This window comes from Sceloporus undulatus, chromosome 2 (assembly GCF_019175285.1).
Source record: "Sceloporus undulatus isolate JIND9_A2432 ecotype Alabama chromosome 2, SceUnd_v1.1, whole genome shotgun sequence".
Taxonomy (NCBI): domain Eukaryota; kingdom Metazoa; phylum Chordata; class Lepidosauria; order Squamata; family Phrynosomatidae; genus Sceloporus; species Sceloporus undulatus.
The window spans coordinates 332,198,060-332,214,581 of record NC_056523.1 but is presented as its reverse complement, the minus strand read 5'-3'; the positions used below and the strand labels follow the sequence as shown (position 1 = coordinate 332,214,581).

At 43.3% G+C, this 16,522-nt stretch overlaps 1 protein-coding gene across 1 annotated transcript; it reads right to left on the bottom strand.

Annotated features, from left to right (window-relative positions):
- Positions 1-234: 234 nt before the first annotated feature.
- LOC121923364 (C-C motif chemokine 19-like) lies at positions 235-12,855 on the bottom strand. The gene is made up of 4 exons (XM_042453715.1): positions 12,692-12,855; positions 11,400-11,523; positions 3,238-3,334; positions 235-1,578 (listed from the first exon to the last, which is right to left on the bottom strand). Exons 1-4 carry the CDS (start codon positions 12,759-12,761, stop codon positions 1,555-1,557), a joined length of 315 nt encoding a protein of 104 aa, XP_042309649.1. The 5' UTR covers positions 12,762-12,855; the 3' UTR covers positions 235-1,554.
- Between the last annotated feature and the right edge of the window lie 3,667 nt (positions 12,856-16,522).

Below are 16,522 nucleotides of genomic sequence, written 5' to 3'. Positions count from 1 at the left end.
CACTCAATAGATAGATGCCAGGTCTGTCTAGTTGCGCAGTGGTTAAATGCCTGTACTGCATCCATTCACTCAAAACCACAAGGTTGCGAGTTCAAGACCAGCAAAAGGGCCCAAGCTCGACTCAGGCTTGCATCCTTCCGAGGAGGGAGCTAAAATGAGTACCCAGACTGTTGGGGGCAAATTAGCTTACTTGCTAATTAGCTTACTTGCTGTTCACCGCTATGATCTTTGGAATAGAGGTATATAAATAATTAAAATTATTATTATTATTATTATTATTATTATTATTATTATTATTATTCCAGCAACTAATTTACAGAAGGCAGTTCCTTACCATGGTGGTTCATGGCATCATGTTCCCTGGAGTTTGTGGAGGATGCACCCACCAGCAGGGATGCCAATGAGTTCCTGAAACTGCTTTTACTCACTTTCTGGTGTTTAAAGATGCATCCCAAGAATGTCCCCAAATTGGGTGAAAATGCCTCCCGTGTCCCTTAGAGAGCATTTGGGGGCAATTTTTTGTTATATCAGGTACTTTTTAAAATATTTATTTATTTATTTATTTATTTATTTATTTATTTGAGGGGCTAATGCAGCCTCCCACCTTTCTACAATTGAGCAACCCTGGTTTATATTCATGGCTTTACACAACAATTGTGCAGTGCCAACTTGGTAGTGAGGTGAAACATTGCACAAATGAATGTGCATGCATAATGTGCAGTGGCAATGCATTCACAACCCAGCCGTACTATTTCAGGATCAAAAGCAGCAGCAAGCAAGGAGTGAAAATAATGTATCCCTGAGACCAAAGACACCCAATTCCCTCTTCCCTTTGAGCATGGCAATAACAGCAAATGAGGTCAAAATTTGGGTGAGGAGGAGGAAGAAGAGAACATTTCAAGAAAAGAGGAAGGCAAACCAATGGGACTTTTGCAAAATTGCTCCTCTATCGCAGGGATGGACGAAAGGTGGATTCTGTCTCTAAGATTCCAAGTACATCAGCCCAGATTTTCTGACTCCCAAAACTTCAACAAGCAAACAGTTTAAAATCTTGACTGTTGCAACAAAGAAGGTTGGAGTGGACTTTGGTGCAAAAGGCTTTGCACTCCATCCTCTGGAGCCAAGCAGGCATTCAGAAAAGCACCCTTACCATTCATTGCATGTCCCTGTCTGCTCCCACACCTCCTAGTCATTTTTTACCCTTTGTTTTAACGCTGAGCATAGAGCTTCAAATAAAACGAGATCCCAAGAAATCTGAAATCCATCCCTGATCTATTTTTGACAATATTGCATTTTATGTTGCAGACTGGGAACTTCTATTTTTCCGGGCCCAACATCTAGGAGCATTGGCAGCTGGTGGGTTTGGCTCAGCCAATCTCAGGTGGACATTTGCAAATGCAGAAGGTACAAGAAGAGTGTGCAAAAGTCAAGCAGCAACGAGCCTCCCTGCCAGATCACAGCCGGGGTCCACCTTGAGGAAAGACAGGTATTTGGCGAAGCTGGTTATTATTAGAGAGGTCCCCCATCCAGGAGGCAAGCTGGCTGGCCGATGGTCTAGGAGGGAGTCCAAGGTGATCTCTAGGAAGTTTAGAAAGAGACCAATGTTATTAGCAATGCCGTTTTACCATAACTCTCAAGTGCTAACATTGGAAGGATTTCTTTAGATGGCTTCCCTCCCTATCACAAGGGCTCAGGACAGGTTGCAATAAGACCTCCAGCCTGAACCCATATGCGTATATCTTAAAATCCTGTTCAAAGCTTAAAATAATCTGGAGAAGGTTTCACTTGGTGCCACTAATATTCTGGGTCTTCTTGGTGACTATCCCCAAGCTTGGAAACTCCCTCCCATTATAGGTTAAGCTGGCCCTCCTTCCTCCAGAAGGCAAAGGTCTTTTAAAAGAGACATATAGATCTACAAAGAATGAATTATTATTATTATTATTATTATTATTATTATTATATCCCGCTTCTCCAGACAGATCGAAGTGGCTAACAATAAAAGCATCAGTAAAATATAATAACTTATATTTGTTGTATCCCAAACCCTCCTATCCACAATAAAATAAAATTAAATTATTAAACAATTAATAAATCAGTTATTAAAAACAGGGCAGAGGCAGTTAGAGCAGCTGTTGAACAATTGATTAAATTAGCAAGAGAGGAGGAATAGCAAATGGTACATTCAAATGTTGCACAGAAAGGGAGAAAATGTTGGCTATTGGTTTCTGCTTAGCCACAATATGTGATAACAGGTTGTGGCTGTGTGCATTTGAGTCATTGCTCACCTAGGATGACCCTAAAGTAAAGCTATTATAGAGTTTTCTTGTACAGACTTCTTCACACAAGGTTTGCCATCACCTTCGTCTGAGGCTGAGAGAGTGGGACTTGTCCAAGGACACCCAGAGGGTTTCCATGGCCAAACAGGGACTCGAATCTTGGTCTCCCAGAATCTTAGTCCAGTACTTGCTCCACTGCACTACACTGACTCTATTTGTGGGGACAGATTTCTTCAGAGGAGGTTTGCCTCTATTGCCTTCTTCTGAGGCTGAGAGAGCATGACTTGTCCAAGGTCACCTAGTGGGTTACCATGGCTGAGTAGGGATTCGAATTCTGGCCTCCTGAGTCCTACACTGAAACCACCACACTCCACTGATTCCACCTAAACATTAGGAAAAACTTGCTGATAGTAAGAGCTGTTCCACAGTAGAATAGACTGCCTTGGAGGGTAGTGGAGTCTCCTCCTTTGGAGGTTTTTGAACAGAGGCTAGATGGCCATCTGTCCCAGGGAGTGCTTGGATTATGTCTTCCAGCGTGGCAGAATGGGGTTGTACTGGATGGCTGTTGGGTGTCCCTTCCAACTCTAGGATTCTTTAATTCTAGGTATTCCCACATGGCAGAAAGGGGTTGTACTGGATGGCCCTTGGAGTCTCTTCCAACTCTAGGATTCTATGATTCCTGCATTAAAAGAAGCTTGGGTCAAAATCTGATGGGAACGGTTTCAGTGGAACTCCTATGGGTTGTTAATTTGGCCCAGTGAGTAGAGAAATCTTTAAAAGGCAGCTGTGCCTGTATGTTTTGCAAGCCTTGGAAGCCACAGGTCGTATGTGTGCCACATTTTACCCACCCCTGCTTTAAATCCAAGCTGGTCCTTCTGCCTGAGTGTGCAAAATAGCCCCCCCACCCAGCAGACACACCTGTCGGGGCCAAGGCTGCAACAGGTAACCCACTCTTCCTCACCTTGAGGTGCCGCCGCTGGTCCAGCCTCACTTTCAGATGCTTCACCCACCAGGCATGGGATGGGGCACAGAGGTGCTTCCCTCTGAAGGTGATGAAGCTGAAAGAAAACACATGGAAGCAAAAAATTAGACGGAGGCGAGGGAGAAAAGAACAGATGACCTTTGCAATCTAGGGAGCCCTGGTGTTGCAGTGTTTAAATGCTGGTTCTGCAGCCACATGGTTGTGAGTTTGATCCCTGCAGGGCTCCAAGGTTGACTCAGCCTTCCATCCTTTTGTACCTTGGTAAAATGAGTACCCAGTTTGTTGGGGGCAATTGGCTTACAGACTGCAAACTGCTTAGAGAGTGTGGAGTTCACTATGAAGCGGTATAGAAATGTCAATGCTATTGCTATTGTTATTTTGACAGCATCTGGAGTAGGAATCTGGAACCCTGCTTCCAAGACACATTCAAGAAACATGTATATATATATATATATGCTGGAATCTTCTCTTGAGTAAGGCTGGAGGGAGCAGCGGCTGGCTGTTGGTGGTGAATCTTTTTTTGGTTTCAGTCCAGACTTTACAGGAGTTATCCAAGGAGCTGAACTCTAAAATGTTGCTGCTGTTGCTACACCTTTTCCCTAAAATTGGGAGTCAAGGGCTGCTGCCACACTGCTGAAATAATGCAGTTTGACATGCTTTAACTGCCATGGCTCAGTGCTATGGACTCCTGGGATTTGTACTGTAGTTTGTTGTGACATCACAGCTCTCTTGACAGCGAGGGCAAAATTTCTCACAAAATTACAAATCCCAGAATGCCATAACATGATTATGATTGTGATGATATCCCACATTTTCCCCTCAACTGGGATACAAAGCGACTTACAAATTAAAAAAAACCCAGTGCAGTCAAAAACATACAAAAGTGGGCATTCAGCCATGGCAGTAAAAATGGTGTCAAACTGCATTAATTCTGCAGTGTAGATGCAGCCAAGGAGGCTTATAATTTAAAACAAAAACGATACAGCTAAAATGTACACAAAGTAAACATTAAAATGGGGTTAAAGCATTCATGATGCTAAAACAACTGGAACATACACTTTAAAAGATAACAAAGAAATTTAAAAGGGCAAAAGATGAATCAGGTTCAGCAATAACAATTGAAAAGATGTTAAATATAAAATTCAAAATGGAACCGGAAGTTTACTAAACATGTTAAATAATTTACCTTCTCAGATAGAAAGGAAATATGGAAGAGTTATATTGTCTGTGATTACAATCGCCAAGTTGATTTCAGCACAGAATTGGAAAAATCAGGAAGTACCAAAGATAGATGAGTGGATATTAAAAGTTAACAACATATTAGAAATGGATAAACTGACTGGTTACTTTGAATAATAAAGATATTGAACAAAGGGGGGAGGAATAGCCTCCAGTAGTGGAATACTGTAAAAAAAAAAAAAGGGGGGGGGGAGATGGGAATAAATAATCAGGAGTCTGTTAATCTGAATGGTGAGCAAATTCAGGAGGAGGGTCTAAAATTGTGTTTGAAGAAAAATGATGACAAGGAGTCTAGAAGAATAAAGGAGCTGAGGGAGTGGATACGAATTGAATTATTGGGAAGTCATATCATATGGACATGTCTAAACAGGGTTATTTGTACTTGTACAAATGATGCCAACTATTCTATATTCTTGTTTTGTAAATCATTGTTTTAATTATTAAATTAAAAAAACAAATTAAAATAACTCCTCTTTTGCTCCGGATCTTCCTGGAAAATCCAGAGCCTGCCGTTGCAACATCAGGCTGTTGTTTGCACCATGTCCCGCCATGCCACCTGGTGCAACCACCACGAGTCAATTGCTCTGAGGGCAGAACGAGGTGCCCAGCTATGTGATCAATGCTAGGCACTTAGTTCTGACCTTGGAGTAAGTGAGTTGCCCACATTGGCAGCCAGGCTGGGCAACACAGCAGCACATGCATGCAAACGGCTGCCTGCATCACAGTGGGAGTGCCAGGGCAGCTCTGGGCCCAGAATATGCCAGAGTGCCCACAAGTATCCTGACCCCTGCAGACAGAGCCCCAGATTAGAGGCCTCAGTGTTGTGAAATGGACTGTGAAATGAAACTATTTGCCTGTTCCTTCATCAGCGTCATTGAAAAGAGGGTTTCGTTTTCCCTCTTTTGTCTCGGTTTCTCTTGTGGCTTGGGACTGTGCCAAAGGAACAGCTACAAGGCATGGGACACAATTGCCAAGTTTGCCCATCCTTCAGCGGGTTGTGCAGGTGGAACACAAAAGCCTCTTAAGCCTGGTTTGGTTGCAAGCCACAGACCGCAGATGCCAACTGAACTGCACCAAAATTCATCAGAGATTATGCTCCGAAATGGGAAGGTACAGGAGCTGAAAACTGTCATGTGTGCATAGGGATAGAAGGAATATTTGCAAATATTTGCAAAAGGTTTTTTGAGTGTTGAGTAACCACAACAAAAAGAACCCTGGACTGAGGGGAAGCTTTGCAGTTCAGGACTTAATCTGCTCAAAATTGACCTATGGTTGTTTTTCACAGGAAATGGTATTTTCATTACTTCCTGCACAGAAAATGATGGTTCCTGTGCCAAAAATGGCATTTTTTGTGGAAAACAACCACGTGCAAAGTTTGTGCAGAAGTAGTCCCAAATTGTGAATAGGCTTCAGAAATTGCATGAGTTTTGAAGACTTTATCATGGCAGGAAGAAAGTGGCCAAAATTACTCATAGTTGTATAGCTTCATTTCAGAGGGAACCTAGCAAGGAATTGCATCTCTGGCATTGCCAGCCACAGGGCTATGTGCAGATGTGGTGAATATTTGCTGATTGAAATATTTGCCACTGTGTCCCATCAAGTCACTTCTGACTTATGGTGACCCTAAAACAAACACAGCATGGTGCTTTCTGTGGCTAAAGAAGTGTGACTCGCCCAAGGTCACCCAGTTGGTGTCCATGGTTAAGAGGGAATCGGTATTTATATATTACCTTTTATTTATTTCACCTGGCTGGCTTACAATACAATCAGTTTTAAAGCATTTAAGACTTGGGATGCATCTGCACTGTAAAATAATGCAATTTGATGTCAGTTCAATTGCTGTAGCTCCATCCTATGAAATTCTGAGATTTGTAGTTTTACAATGTGTTTAGCTGGCTTGGCCAAACAGTGCTCACAAAACTAAAATTTCCAGGATTCTGTAGGATAAAGCCATGGCAATGGCACTGGTGGGTGGCTTCTGGGAGTTATAGTCCAATAAACAGAGCTTCCTCGAGCTCTGTGTTCCCCCAGTTCCTGGCTACTAGAATCTGGGAGATGGAGTCCCTAAAAGGAAGGTCTCCATCCTCTCTGCCTGCCTTCCCCTCAATGCCTGAGATATGAAGTTCATTGATATGAAGACACAGCAAGAAGGAGTTCAGAGTGGGGGAGACATGGCCCTCTTTCTCTTCTCCCACTTTAGTCTTTTGGGAGTCAGTCAAACATATCAGATCCCGGAATATTCCCCTGTGAGTGTAAACAGATCCAACCCATCAAGAATGGCTCCATGCCTTGCACGGATGCAAATCCATTCTAGCATCAAGCAGGAGAATTGGACTCATTGTACCCCTGTCTTCATGCTACCAAGAAAGCCCAGTGGAGCAAGCTCTTGGTTACACTCCTGAAGAGCAGATCTGTCATAAAAGAACCTATTCAGGGCCTCTCTCATGCTCGACTGGCAGTAAATGCTAGCACTCCAAGTCCTCCTCAGCACCTGTGTGAACTCTCCTTGAAGGCAAAGGAGAGTAACTGGAGCTCACAGAGCCCAAATACCCGTGCGGAGTTTACCGGGGAGGGGGTAGTATCTGCTAAAAAGCTCAGGAACTAGAATCAGAATCATAAAGATTATCGCACTGGGGTTAAAACGTTCCCCGGTACGTTCTAACGTGCCCGCGCAGGGGCGCACACGGAGCATGACGGGAACACGATGGGGCCCGGAACGCCAGTTTACTGCACACCGGAATGCTGCCTTTGCCGCCAGGCATTCCCATCGCATTCCCATTGAGTTCCAGGGGATGCCATTTCTGGGGACGCTTTGAAACAGTTCCCAGAAATGGCACCCTCTGGAACTCAATGGGAATGCGATGGGAACGTCCGGCAGCAAAGGCGGCGTTCCAGTGTGCAGTAAACAGGCGTTCTGGGCCCCATCACGTTCCCGTCACACTCTGTGCACACCATTAGAACGCACCGGGGAACGTTTTAACCCTGGTGCAATAATCTTCATAGAATCATAGAGTTGGAAGAGACCGCAAGGGCCATCCAGTCCAACCCCATTCTTCTGCCATGCAGGAAATCTAAATCAAAGCATCCCTGACAGATGGCCATACAACCTCTGCTTAAAGACCTCCAAGGAAGGAGACTCCATTACACTCCGAGGAAGGAGTGTATTCCACTGTTGAACAGCCCTTTCTGTCAGCAAGTTCTTCCTAATGTTGAAGTGGAATCTCTTTTCTTGGAGCTTGCATCCATTGCTCCATTGTGTCCTGTTCTCTGGAGCAGTAGAAAACAAGCTTGCTCCCTCCTCAACATGACATCCCTTCAAATACTTAAACAGGGCTATCATATCACCTCTTAACCTTCTCTTCTCCAGGATAATCATCCCCAGCTCCCTGAGTCTTTCCTCATAAGGCATGGTTTCCAGGCCCTTCACCATTTTGGTGACCCTTTTCTGGACACGCTCCAATTTGTGAACATCCTTTTTTAATTTTGGTACCCAGAAGTGGACACAATATTCCAGGTGGGGTCTGACCAAAGCAGAATATAGTGGCACTATTACTTCCCTTGATCTCTAGACACTATACTTCTTTTGATGCAGCCTAAAATCACACTGGCCTTTTTATCTGCTGCATCGCACTGTTGGTTCATGTGGTATACTGTATTTGGACTCCTAGATCCCTTTCACACATAGTCTCCTTAAGTCAGGTGTCCCCCATCCCATATCTATCTTTTGTTTTGTTTTTGCCCTAAGTGCAGTACTTTACATTTCTCCCCATTGAAGTTCATTTTTTTAGCTTTAGCCCAGATTTCTAGTCTATCCAGGTCATTTTGAATTTTGATCCTGTCCTCTGGAGTATTAGCTATTCCTCCTAATTCGGTAACTATGTCCCCAATTCTGTCATCCAAGTCACTGATAACGATGTTGAATAGCTATAACTAGGAGGCAGCAAATGGCATTAGACTGAGAAGCCAAGAGAAAAAATATCTCCCCCAACAGATTTAGCCCATCTGCACATTCAAGTCTGGATTAAGATGGCTGGGTTGCTAGTTGTTGTTATTGTTATTGTGTGCCTTCAAATCAACTCCAATTTATGGTAGGATTTTTTCCACAGAAGTTTTCCATTACCTTCCTCAAGGGCTGAAAAAGTGTGGTTTCCAGTGGGTTTCCTAAACTGAGCAGGGATTTGAACTCAGGTATCCTGGACTCTAGAGCAGATCATTAAACAGAGTCTGTGAACATCTAGAAGGCAATGCCATAATCACAAAAAGTCAACATGGGTTTCAGAGAAACAAGTCATGCCAGACAAACCTAATCTCTTTCTTTGGTAAAATTACCAGCTTGGTAGATGAAGGGAATGCTATGGATATAGTATATCTTGATTTCAGTAAGGCCTTTGACAAGGTTTCCCATGATATTTTTGCAAACAAGCTTGTAAAATGTGGGCTAGACAAAGGAACTGTTAAATGGATCTGTAATTGGTTGACCGGCCGAACCCAAAGGGTGCTCAACAATGGCTCCTTTTCATCCTGGAGAGAAGTGACCAGTGGGGTGTCCAGTGGGGCTCTGTCCTGGGCCTAGTGCTATTCAACATCTTTATCAATGACCTGGATGACAGAATTGGGAGCATACTTATCAAATTTGCAGATGACACCAAATTAGGAGGAATAGCTAATACTCCAGAGGACAGGATCAAGATTCAAAATGACCTGAATAGACTAGAAAGCTGGGCCAAAGCTAACAAAATGAAATTCAACACAGAGAAATGTAAGGTACTGCACTTAGGGCAGAAAAATGAAATGCACATATATAGGATTATGGGGGACACCTGGCTGAATGAAACTACATGTGAAAGGGATCTGGGAGTCCAAGTAGACCACAAGTTGAACATGAGTCAACAGTGTGATGCGGCAGCTAAAAAGGCCAATGCAATTCTAGGCTGCATCAATAAAAGTATAATGTCTAGATCAAGAGAAGTAATAGTGCCACTGTATTCTGCTCTGGTCAGGCCCCACCTGGAATATTGTGTCCAGTTCTGGGCACCACAATTCAAAAAGGACATTGAGAAACTGGAGCCATGTGTCCAAAGGAGGGCGACTAAAATGGTGAAGGGTCTGGAAACCATGGAGCCCTATGAGGAGAGACTTAGGGAGCTGGAGATGTTTAGCCTGGAGAAGAGAAGGTTAAGAGGTGATATGATAGCCCTGTTTAAATATTTGAAAGGATGTCATATTGAAGAGGGAGCAAGCTTGTTTTCTGCTGCTCCAGAGAACAGGACCCGGAACAATGGATGCAAGCTACAGGAAAAGAGATTCCACCTCAACATTAGGAAGAACTTCCTAACAGTAAGGGCTGTTCGACAGTGGAACAAACTCCCCCGGAGTGTAGTGGAGTCTCCTTCCTTGGAGGTCTTTAAGCAGAGGCTAGATAGCCATCTGTTAGGGATGCTTTGATTTGGATTTCCTGCATGGCAGAATGGGGTTGGACTGGATGGCCCTTGTGGTCTCTTCCAACTCTATGATTCTATGATTCTATGACTCCCAGTCCAACACTCAAACCACTACCCAAAGCTGGCTGCAAAGATTTACTCTCTACTCAGAGGGTTTCCATGGCTGAGCAGGGAATCAAACCTTGATCTTCTTTGCAGTCTTAGGGCCCATTCATATTCACATTCAGAACCGGTAACTAGGTTATGTTCATGATTTGCCACGATCGAAACTCTCTGTGGCTTTGATTTGTCATGATCGTGGCATTTTATCCCCAATTCGATTCACATTGGCAATTAGGGATAAAATGCCATGGTGAGATTCGATCCTGGCAGGACGGGCGGAGGAGAGGAGCAGGAAGAAGAATGGAAGTGGCAGGATGCTCCAAATGGGATCAACTTTTGAGTTCCCATTGGCAGCTCCTGCAAAAAAATCCCGATTTTTTTTAAAAGAACCAGAAGAAATCTCATTTTAAAAAAAACAAACCCGGGTTTAAGGGGATTTGCACCATGCCCCCCCCAAACCAGGTCAGAAAACCCTGGTGCAAGTGTGAACAACCCGCTAATTTGGGTTGTAAAACCCCGGTGCAAGTGTGAACAGATCCCCTAATTTGGGTGAGGAAAACCCTGCTCAAGTGTGAACGATCGCAATTTCATAGAATCATAGAATTTAAACTGGTCTGGCGCCCAGTTTAAAATTTAGTGTGAGTGGGGCCATAGTGTGACGGTCAAACTGCTAAGCCTCACTAAAGACTAGGGTTCAAATACCTGCTCAGACATGGAATGCACTGGGTGACTTTGGGCAAGTCACACACTCTCAGCTTCAGAGGAAGGCACTGGGGGAAACTTCACCTGAATAAATCTTGTCAAGGAAACTGCAAGATTAGGGTTCCCATACATCAGAAATGACTTGAAGGCACACAACAACAATTGACTCTCCAGAGCACCTTGAGGGACCACTTCTGGTCCCAAGCATTTCAGATAAGAGAAACCCAACCAGCATCTATACAGAAAGGGCCATTTTCTTTGAAATACACACATGGTTTTTGGGGTGTGTGTATGTATGTGTGTGTTTTGGATGGATGGATGGAAAGGGGCATTTTCTGCAGAGAAAACAATGTTCCTGCTCAGAAAAGCATACTGTTCTGCACAGAAAATATGTCTACACAGTAAATCGTGCTTCTGTGTAGAAAATACTATTTCTTTGCAGAAAATTCAGGGGGTTTTGCCCAAGAGGCACCATGTGCCAAATAAGTCCCATAGTCTGAATAAGGTCAAAAATGGGGCAGTTTTCCAGGACATTCTCACAGCAAGGAGAAAAGGGTTGCAATTGTTCGATCTTGCCTACAAGAATCAAAGGGATAGAGATTTCCATTCCCAGCAAGCCTGATGCTTCCCTAGCGCAAAGTACAGACCCCAACCTACACCACGGCCTGGAGAAGGCATCCTTCTTGGACATGTTGTTCCCGGTAAGAACGGACGATTTTGGCCGGGATGGGAATTGGGCTGGTCCTCACACAGCAGTCCATCACCTGGGAATGGCCAGACACTGAGGGAGAAAAAAGAAAGAAGGAGAAAGTAATGAGGAAGATCAAGCCAAGGCTTCCCCTTTGCTCAGCCTGCCTTCCAGTCTTGGCTATGAGGTTATGAAGAATTAACCTTCTTTTGCAGAAGCCTAGGCCTGCTACGATGTACCCAAATCAAAAGCACAGGGTTAACACCCTTTGAGTTATTGAATGGGAGACCATCCCAGGAGATAGATGGCCTAAGGGGGGACTTTGGGAAAATAGAAAAAGCTGCGCAGAATAGGAAAAAGCGGGAGCTGGGAAAGCTCAGCAAGAAACAAATATGTGGAAAAACAGAAACCCTTAATTCAAACTAACTTGCATTTGTTTAAATTTGGAGACAAAGTCTGGATAAGAGGCTAAAATAGTGAACCTTCGTGTCCCTAGTGGAAGTTATGTACTTTTTGTGAAGAAGAATGGCCATTTTTCACCAGTTCAAATATTTAAACATGGCTCTCATGTCACCCCTTAACCTTTCCTTCCTTGGGCTAAACATCCCCAGCTCCCCCTAAGCCTCTCCTCAGAGGGCTTGGTGCTTTCACCATTTTGGTCGCCTTCCTCTGAATACGCTCCAGCTTCTCAACATCCTTTTTGAACTTTAGTGCCCAGAACTGGACACAGTATTATTCCAGGTGAGGCCTGACCAAAGCAGAATAGAGTGTTACTATGGCTTCCCTGGATCTAGATACTATGCTTCTATTGATGCAGCCTAAAATCACATTGGCTTTTCTGGCTGCCGCATCACACTGTTGTCTCATGTTCAACTTGTGGCCTACTAGGACTCTATGGCTCCATACAAACAGGCCAAAATAAAGATGTTTTGGGTCACTTTGGAAGTATGCTGTTTAAATGATGCATGCATCCCAAGAGGCTGGAAGCCGTATCAAAGGCACACTCCAGTCGTAAGGACTGGAGCACAGCTTTTATGCAGCTTCTGACCTCTTAAGATGCATGTGTCATTTAAACAGCATACCTCCAAAGTGACCCGAAGCAGCTTTATTTTGGCCTGTCTGTATGTGGCCCTAGATCCCTTTCACATGTAGTTTCCTTAAGCCAGGTGTTCTCCATCTTATATCAGTGCATTTCCTTTTTTTCTGCCCAAGTGTAGTACTTTACATTCCCCCCCAATTCATTTTGTTAATTGGATCTTACCTTGTAGGATGATCCAGAAGGAGAGAGCCAGCAGACACAGGAGGCCCTGGGGGGAGCTGAAGAGGGCCATGTCAGCTGGAGCCCAGGGAACTCAAGGGAGGTTGAAAATAGCCCTCTCAGGAATGGCTTTGCTGGGTTTGAGAGCTGTCTGGTGCCCAACCTGCTCCTGCCTCTCCTATTTATGGTTACCAAGATTCCTGACTCTCATTTTCACTTTCCCTCATTCTATCTCTCAGTGAGCAATGAAGGAAATCACAGTGACTGAGCAGTTTACTTTCTAGACAGGGACATTGCCTTGGACCCACCTGGCCACCCTCTTGCCCTTTGGTGGCTTATACGGTGGGCCAGGTGGCAAGACAAAGGCTGCATCCACACTGCAGAAATAATTCAGTTTGACACCATTTTAACTGCCATGGCATGGTGCTATGGGATTCTAGGAATTGTAGTTTTGTGAGACAGTTGTGAGCTTTCTCTGTTAGCGAGCCCTGGTGCAAGAACAAACTACAACAGTTAGGGAGCTAGGTATGTTTAGCCTGGAGAAGAGACGGTTAAGAGGTGATATGACAGACCTGTTTAAGTATTTGAAGCAGTGTCACACTGAGGATGGAGCAAGCTAGTTTTCTGCTGCTTCAGGAACTAGAACACAGAACAATGGATGCAAGCTCCAAGAAAAGAGATTCCAAATCAACATTAGGAGGAACCTCTTGATAGTAAGAGCAGTTCGACAGTCGAACACATTCCCTTGGAGAGTGGTGGAGTCTCCTTCTTTGGAGATCTTTAAACAGAGCCTGGATGGCCATCTGTCAGGGATGCTTTGATTGAGAGTTCCTGCGTCGCAGAATAGGGTTGGATTGGATGGCTCTTGGGGTCTCTTCCAACTATGATTCTATGAATTCCCAGAAATCCGTAGCATTGAGTCAAATAATAACAACAACAACAACAACAATAATAATAATAATATATTTATATTTCTCGCCTCTCCCTGTGGATCGAGGCGGGATTACAGCAGTCAGTAAATTTCAACAATAAAAACATATTTCAACAATATTAAATACATAGCATAAAAATATATATACATTACTATCAATAACATACAGCTGGTGGACTCTCCATAAAAAACATACCATAAGGTGAGGATTTTACAGCAGGTTTGGAGGGTAGGCTCTCCAGAAGAGATCCGTCTTCAGGGCCTTCCTGAAAGCATCGAAGGTGGTAATGAGATGGATCTCTTCCATCAAATCATTCCACAACTTGGGGGCCACGGAGGAAAATGTTCTGTGGGAAGTGCTCACTAGCCTGGTATTTACGCAGTCTAGTGATTTCTTCCCTGTTGTTCTGAGAGTGCAGGCGGATCGTGTAGAGAGAGGCCTTCCCTCAAGTAACTTGGGCCCAAGCCATGTAGGGCTTTAAAGATAATAACCAACACTTTGTATTGTGCCCAGAAGCTAACTGGCAGCCAGTGCAGAGATTTTAGTATTGGTGTTATATGGTCAAACCTCGAGTCATGGCAGTCAATGATGTCAAACTGGTTTATTTCTGCCTTAATGAGAAAAGTGGGACTCAAAGCATTTCACAATTTTAAAGGGCAATACAATTAAATCATACACAAAGTGATCATTAAAACAGTTGAATTCCATATGTGGTGGGAATGTCACCGGGTTAAGAAATTCTGGGGGGAAATGCATAAAGAATTGGAAAGAATGTTAAATATTACGATTGAGATGGACCCTAAGATATTTTTGTTAGGTATGCTGCAAGATGATGTGGGAAAAAACTATGGGAAAATCATGTTTTATTTATTAACCGCTGCAAGATTTATAATTGCAAAAAAATGGAAAGGGAATGATGAATTGACAGTACATACAAGAATGGCTCTTGAAAATTTACGAGATTATGAAACTAGACGTGTTTATTGAGAGATAAAAGCTTAGAAAAATATAGAACTGAATGGCAACCAGTCATTAACTATCTGAAAACTGAGAATGGTCTTAATGGTGTAATAGCATTTGAGAAATGAAATCTGTGCATTAGTCAAGAATAAATAAGAGTCAATTAAAATAAAAGGAGAAAAGAAGATACCAGGAAATATATCATGGTAAGAGAACAAATTAGAAGTACAAAATAGAATCTATACCTTCACGAAGGATATAGCCAAAGAGGTTACAAGAAAAAGGGGGAATATGGAGGTCATATTAGCCAGTGTAACTGGAGTTCAGAAATAATCGCTGTAAAGGAAAGGAAGTATTTTGTACTTGTTTTTACGTAAATGTGATTTGTGTAAGATGTATGTAAGCTGTGTTATATGTTTGTTTATAGAATTTTAATAATAAAAAATGATAAAAAAATAAAACAGTTGAATTCTATTTTAATGCTCCCTTTTTGAATGTCACGTGACCACTGCCCTGTGGCAGGTGCCCACCACTGTTAATGTCCTTCTTTGAGCCGAGCGCCACCTTCCACCTTCTTCCTAACACATCCTTCACACCAAGATTTTCAGCACATAGTCAAGAACTAGATGGGACTGGAGAAAAGCAGAACTTGGAAAGTTCCTTTCTTGGACTGCAAATCCCAGAATGTCCCACTGGCCTTGCTGCCTGGGGAATACTGGGAGTTGTTGCCCAAAGCAAGTCACTTTCCTTGGGTGCTGTTGTATTTCTGGCCCATAGGAAGAAGTGTAGTTTTAATAAAGCCAGCAAAAATAAATGGCAAAGAAGGATCTTCTATAGCTAACAGGCAGCCAGAAGAGAAAACTGTGTGTAGACTAGCACATGCAGTGGTCCTCTTTTTCCAAGACACATCCTACATTTTCTGCCTTCTGTCCAGGAGGAATTCCACAATGTTCTCCATTTTGAGCACAACTAAGAAGCATACATTTAAATTTATATGAGTGTTTTTAGTTCTTATTTTGTCATGTCCTACATTTTGCTTGACTGTCCTACATTTTGTAGTGCCCTGTCCTCCTTTTTGATTAGGATATCTGGTCATCCTGCTCTAGCATCTGGGGCAGTGATGCTTTTGTGGAAGACAGTTGGTCATCTTTCCTTCCTTCCTTCCTCCTGCTTTTGCAGATACTTTCCTAGACTAATGGAGTTTATCACACTGGAGTTAATATTAGCATTAAAGAGAGATTAAAGTGCATTTAAAGCATCCCACAAATAAAGTGAAAATAGCAAGTAATTGTGCGAATGATTAGCACACACAATGGCGCAAATAAAGTGATGTCGGAAATGCATTGTCACTGAAATCCCGAAAGTAAAAGGATGTGTGTTAATGCTTCATTGTGACTTTAACGGCAGGTTTTGTGCAATGTCATGTCAAATAGTTTTGTGTAATTTCATGATTTTTCCGGGATATTCACAGGATAAACTCCCGATCTCCTTCATGTGATAAACTCAGCTGACAGTTTCCTCACAAAGAAGCTGTCTCTGAAAACTTCTACTGTCAAGGAAGATGGAGAGCAGTAAATAAAGGGAAGGAAATCCTCTGAGTGAGCATGGCCCGAGTGCCTTCACCTCATTGCCTCTGTGTGCAAGCTGAATTCTGTGTGGCTCCAAAGCCTGTCTACTGGCTGGAATCCTGTTTCAGACTTAGAATCATAGAATCTAGAGTCCAAACCCCTTCTGTCGTGCAGGATGACACAATCCAAGCAACCCTGACAGATGGCCATCCAGCCTCTGTTTCAAAACCTCCAACAAAGGAGACTCCAAAGATTGCAGAAACAGAGTTGGGCACGCAGTGGGCTTGTGCATGCAGGAGTGCATTGAGCATGGATTTGGCATTGTGCATTTGGCTGCACATTTGGTGTCTTGATTCACTGCCATTCAGTCCAAG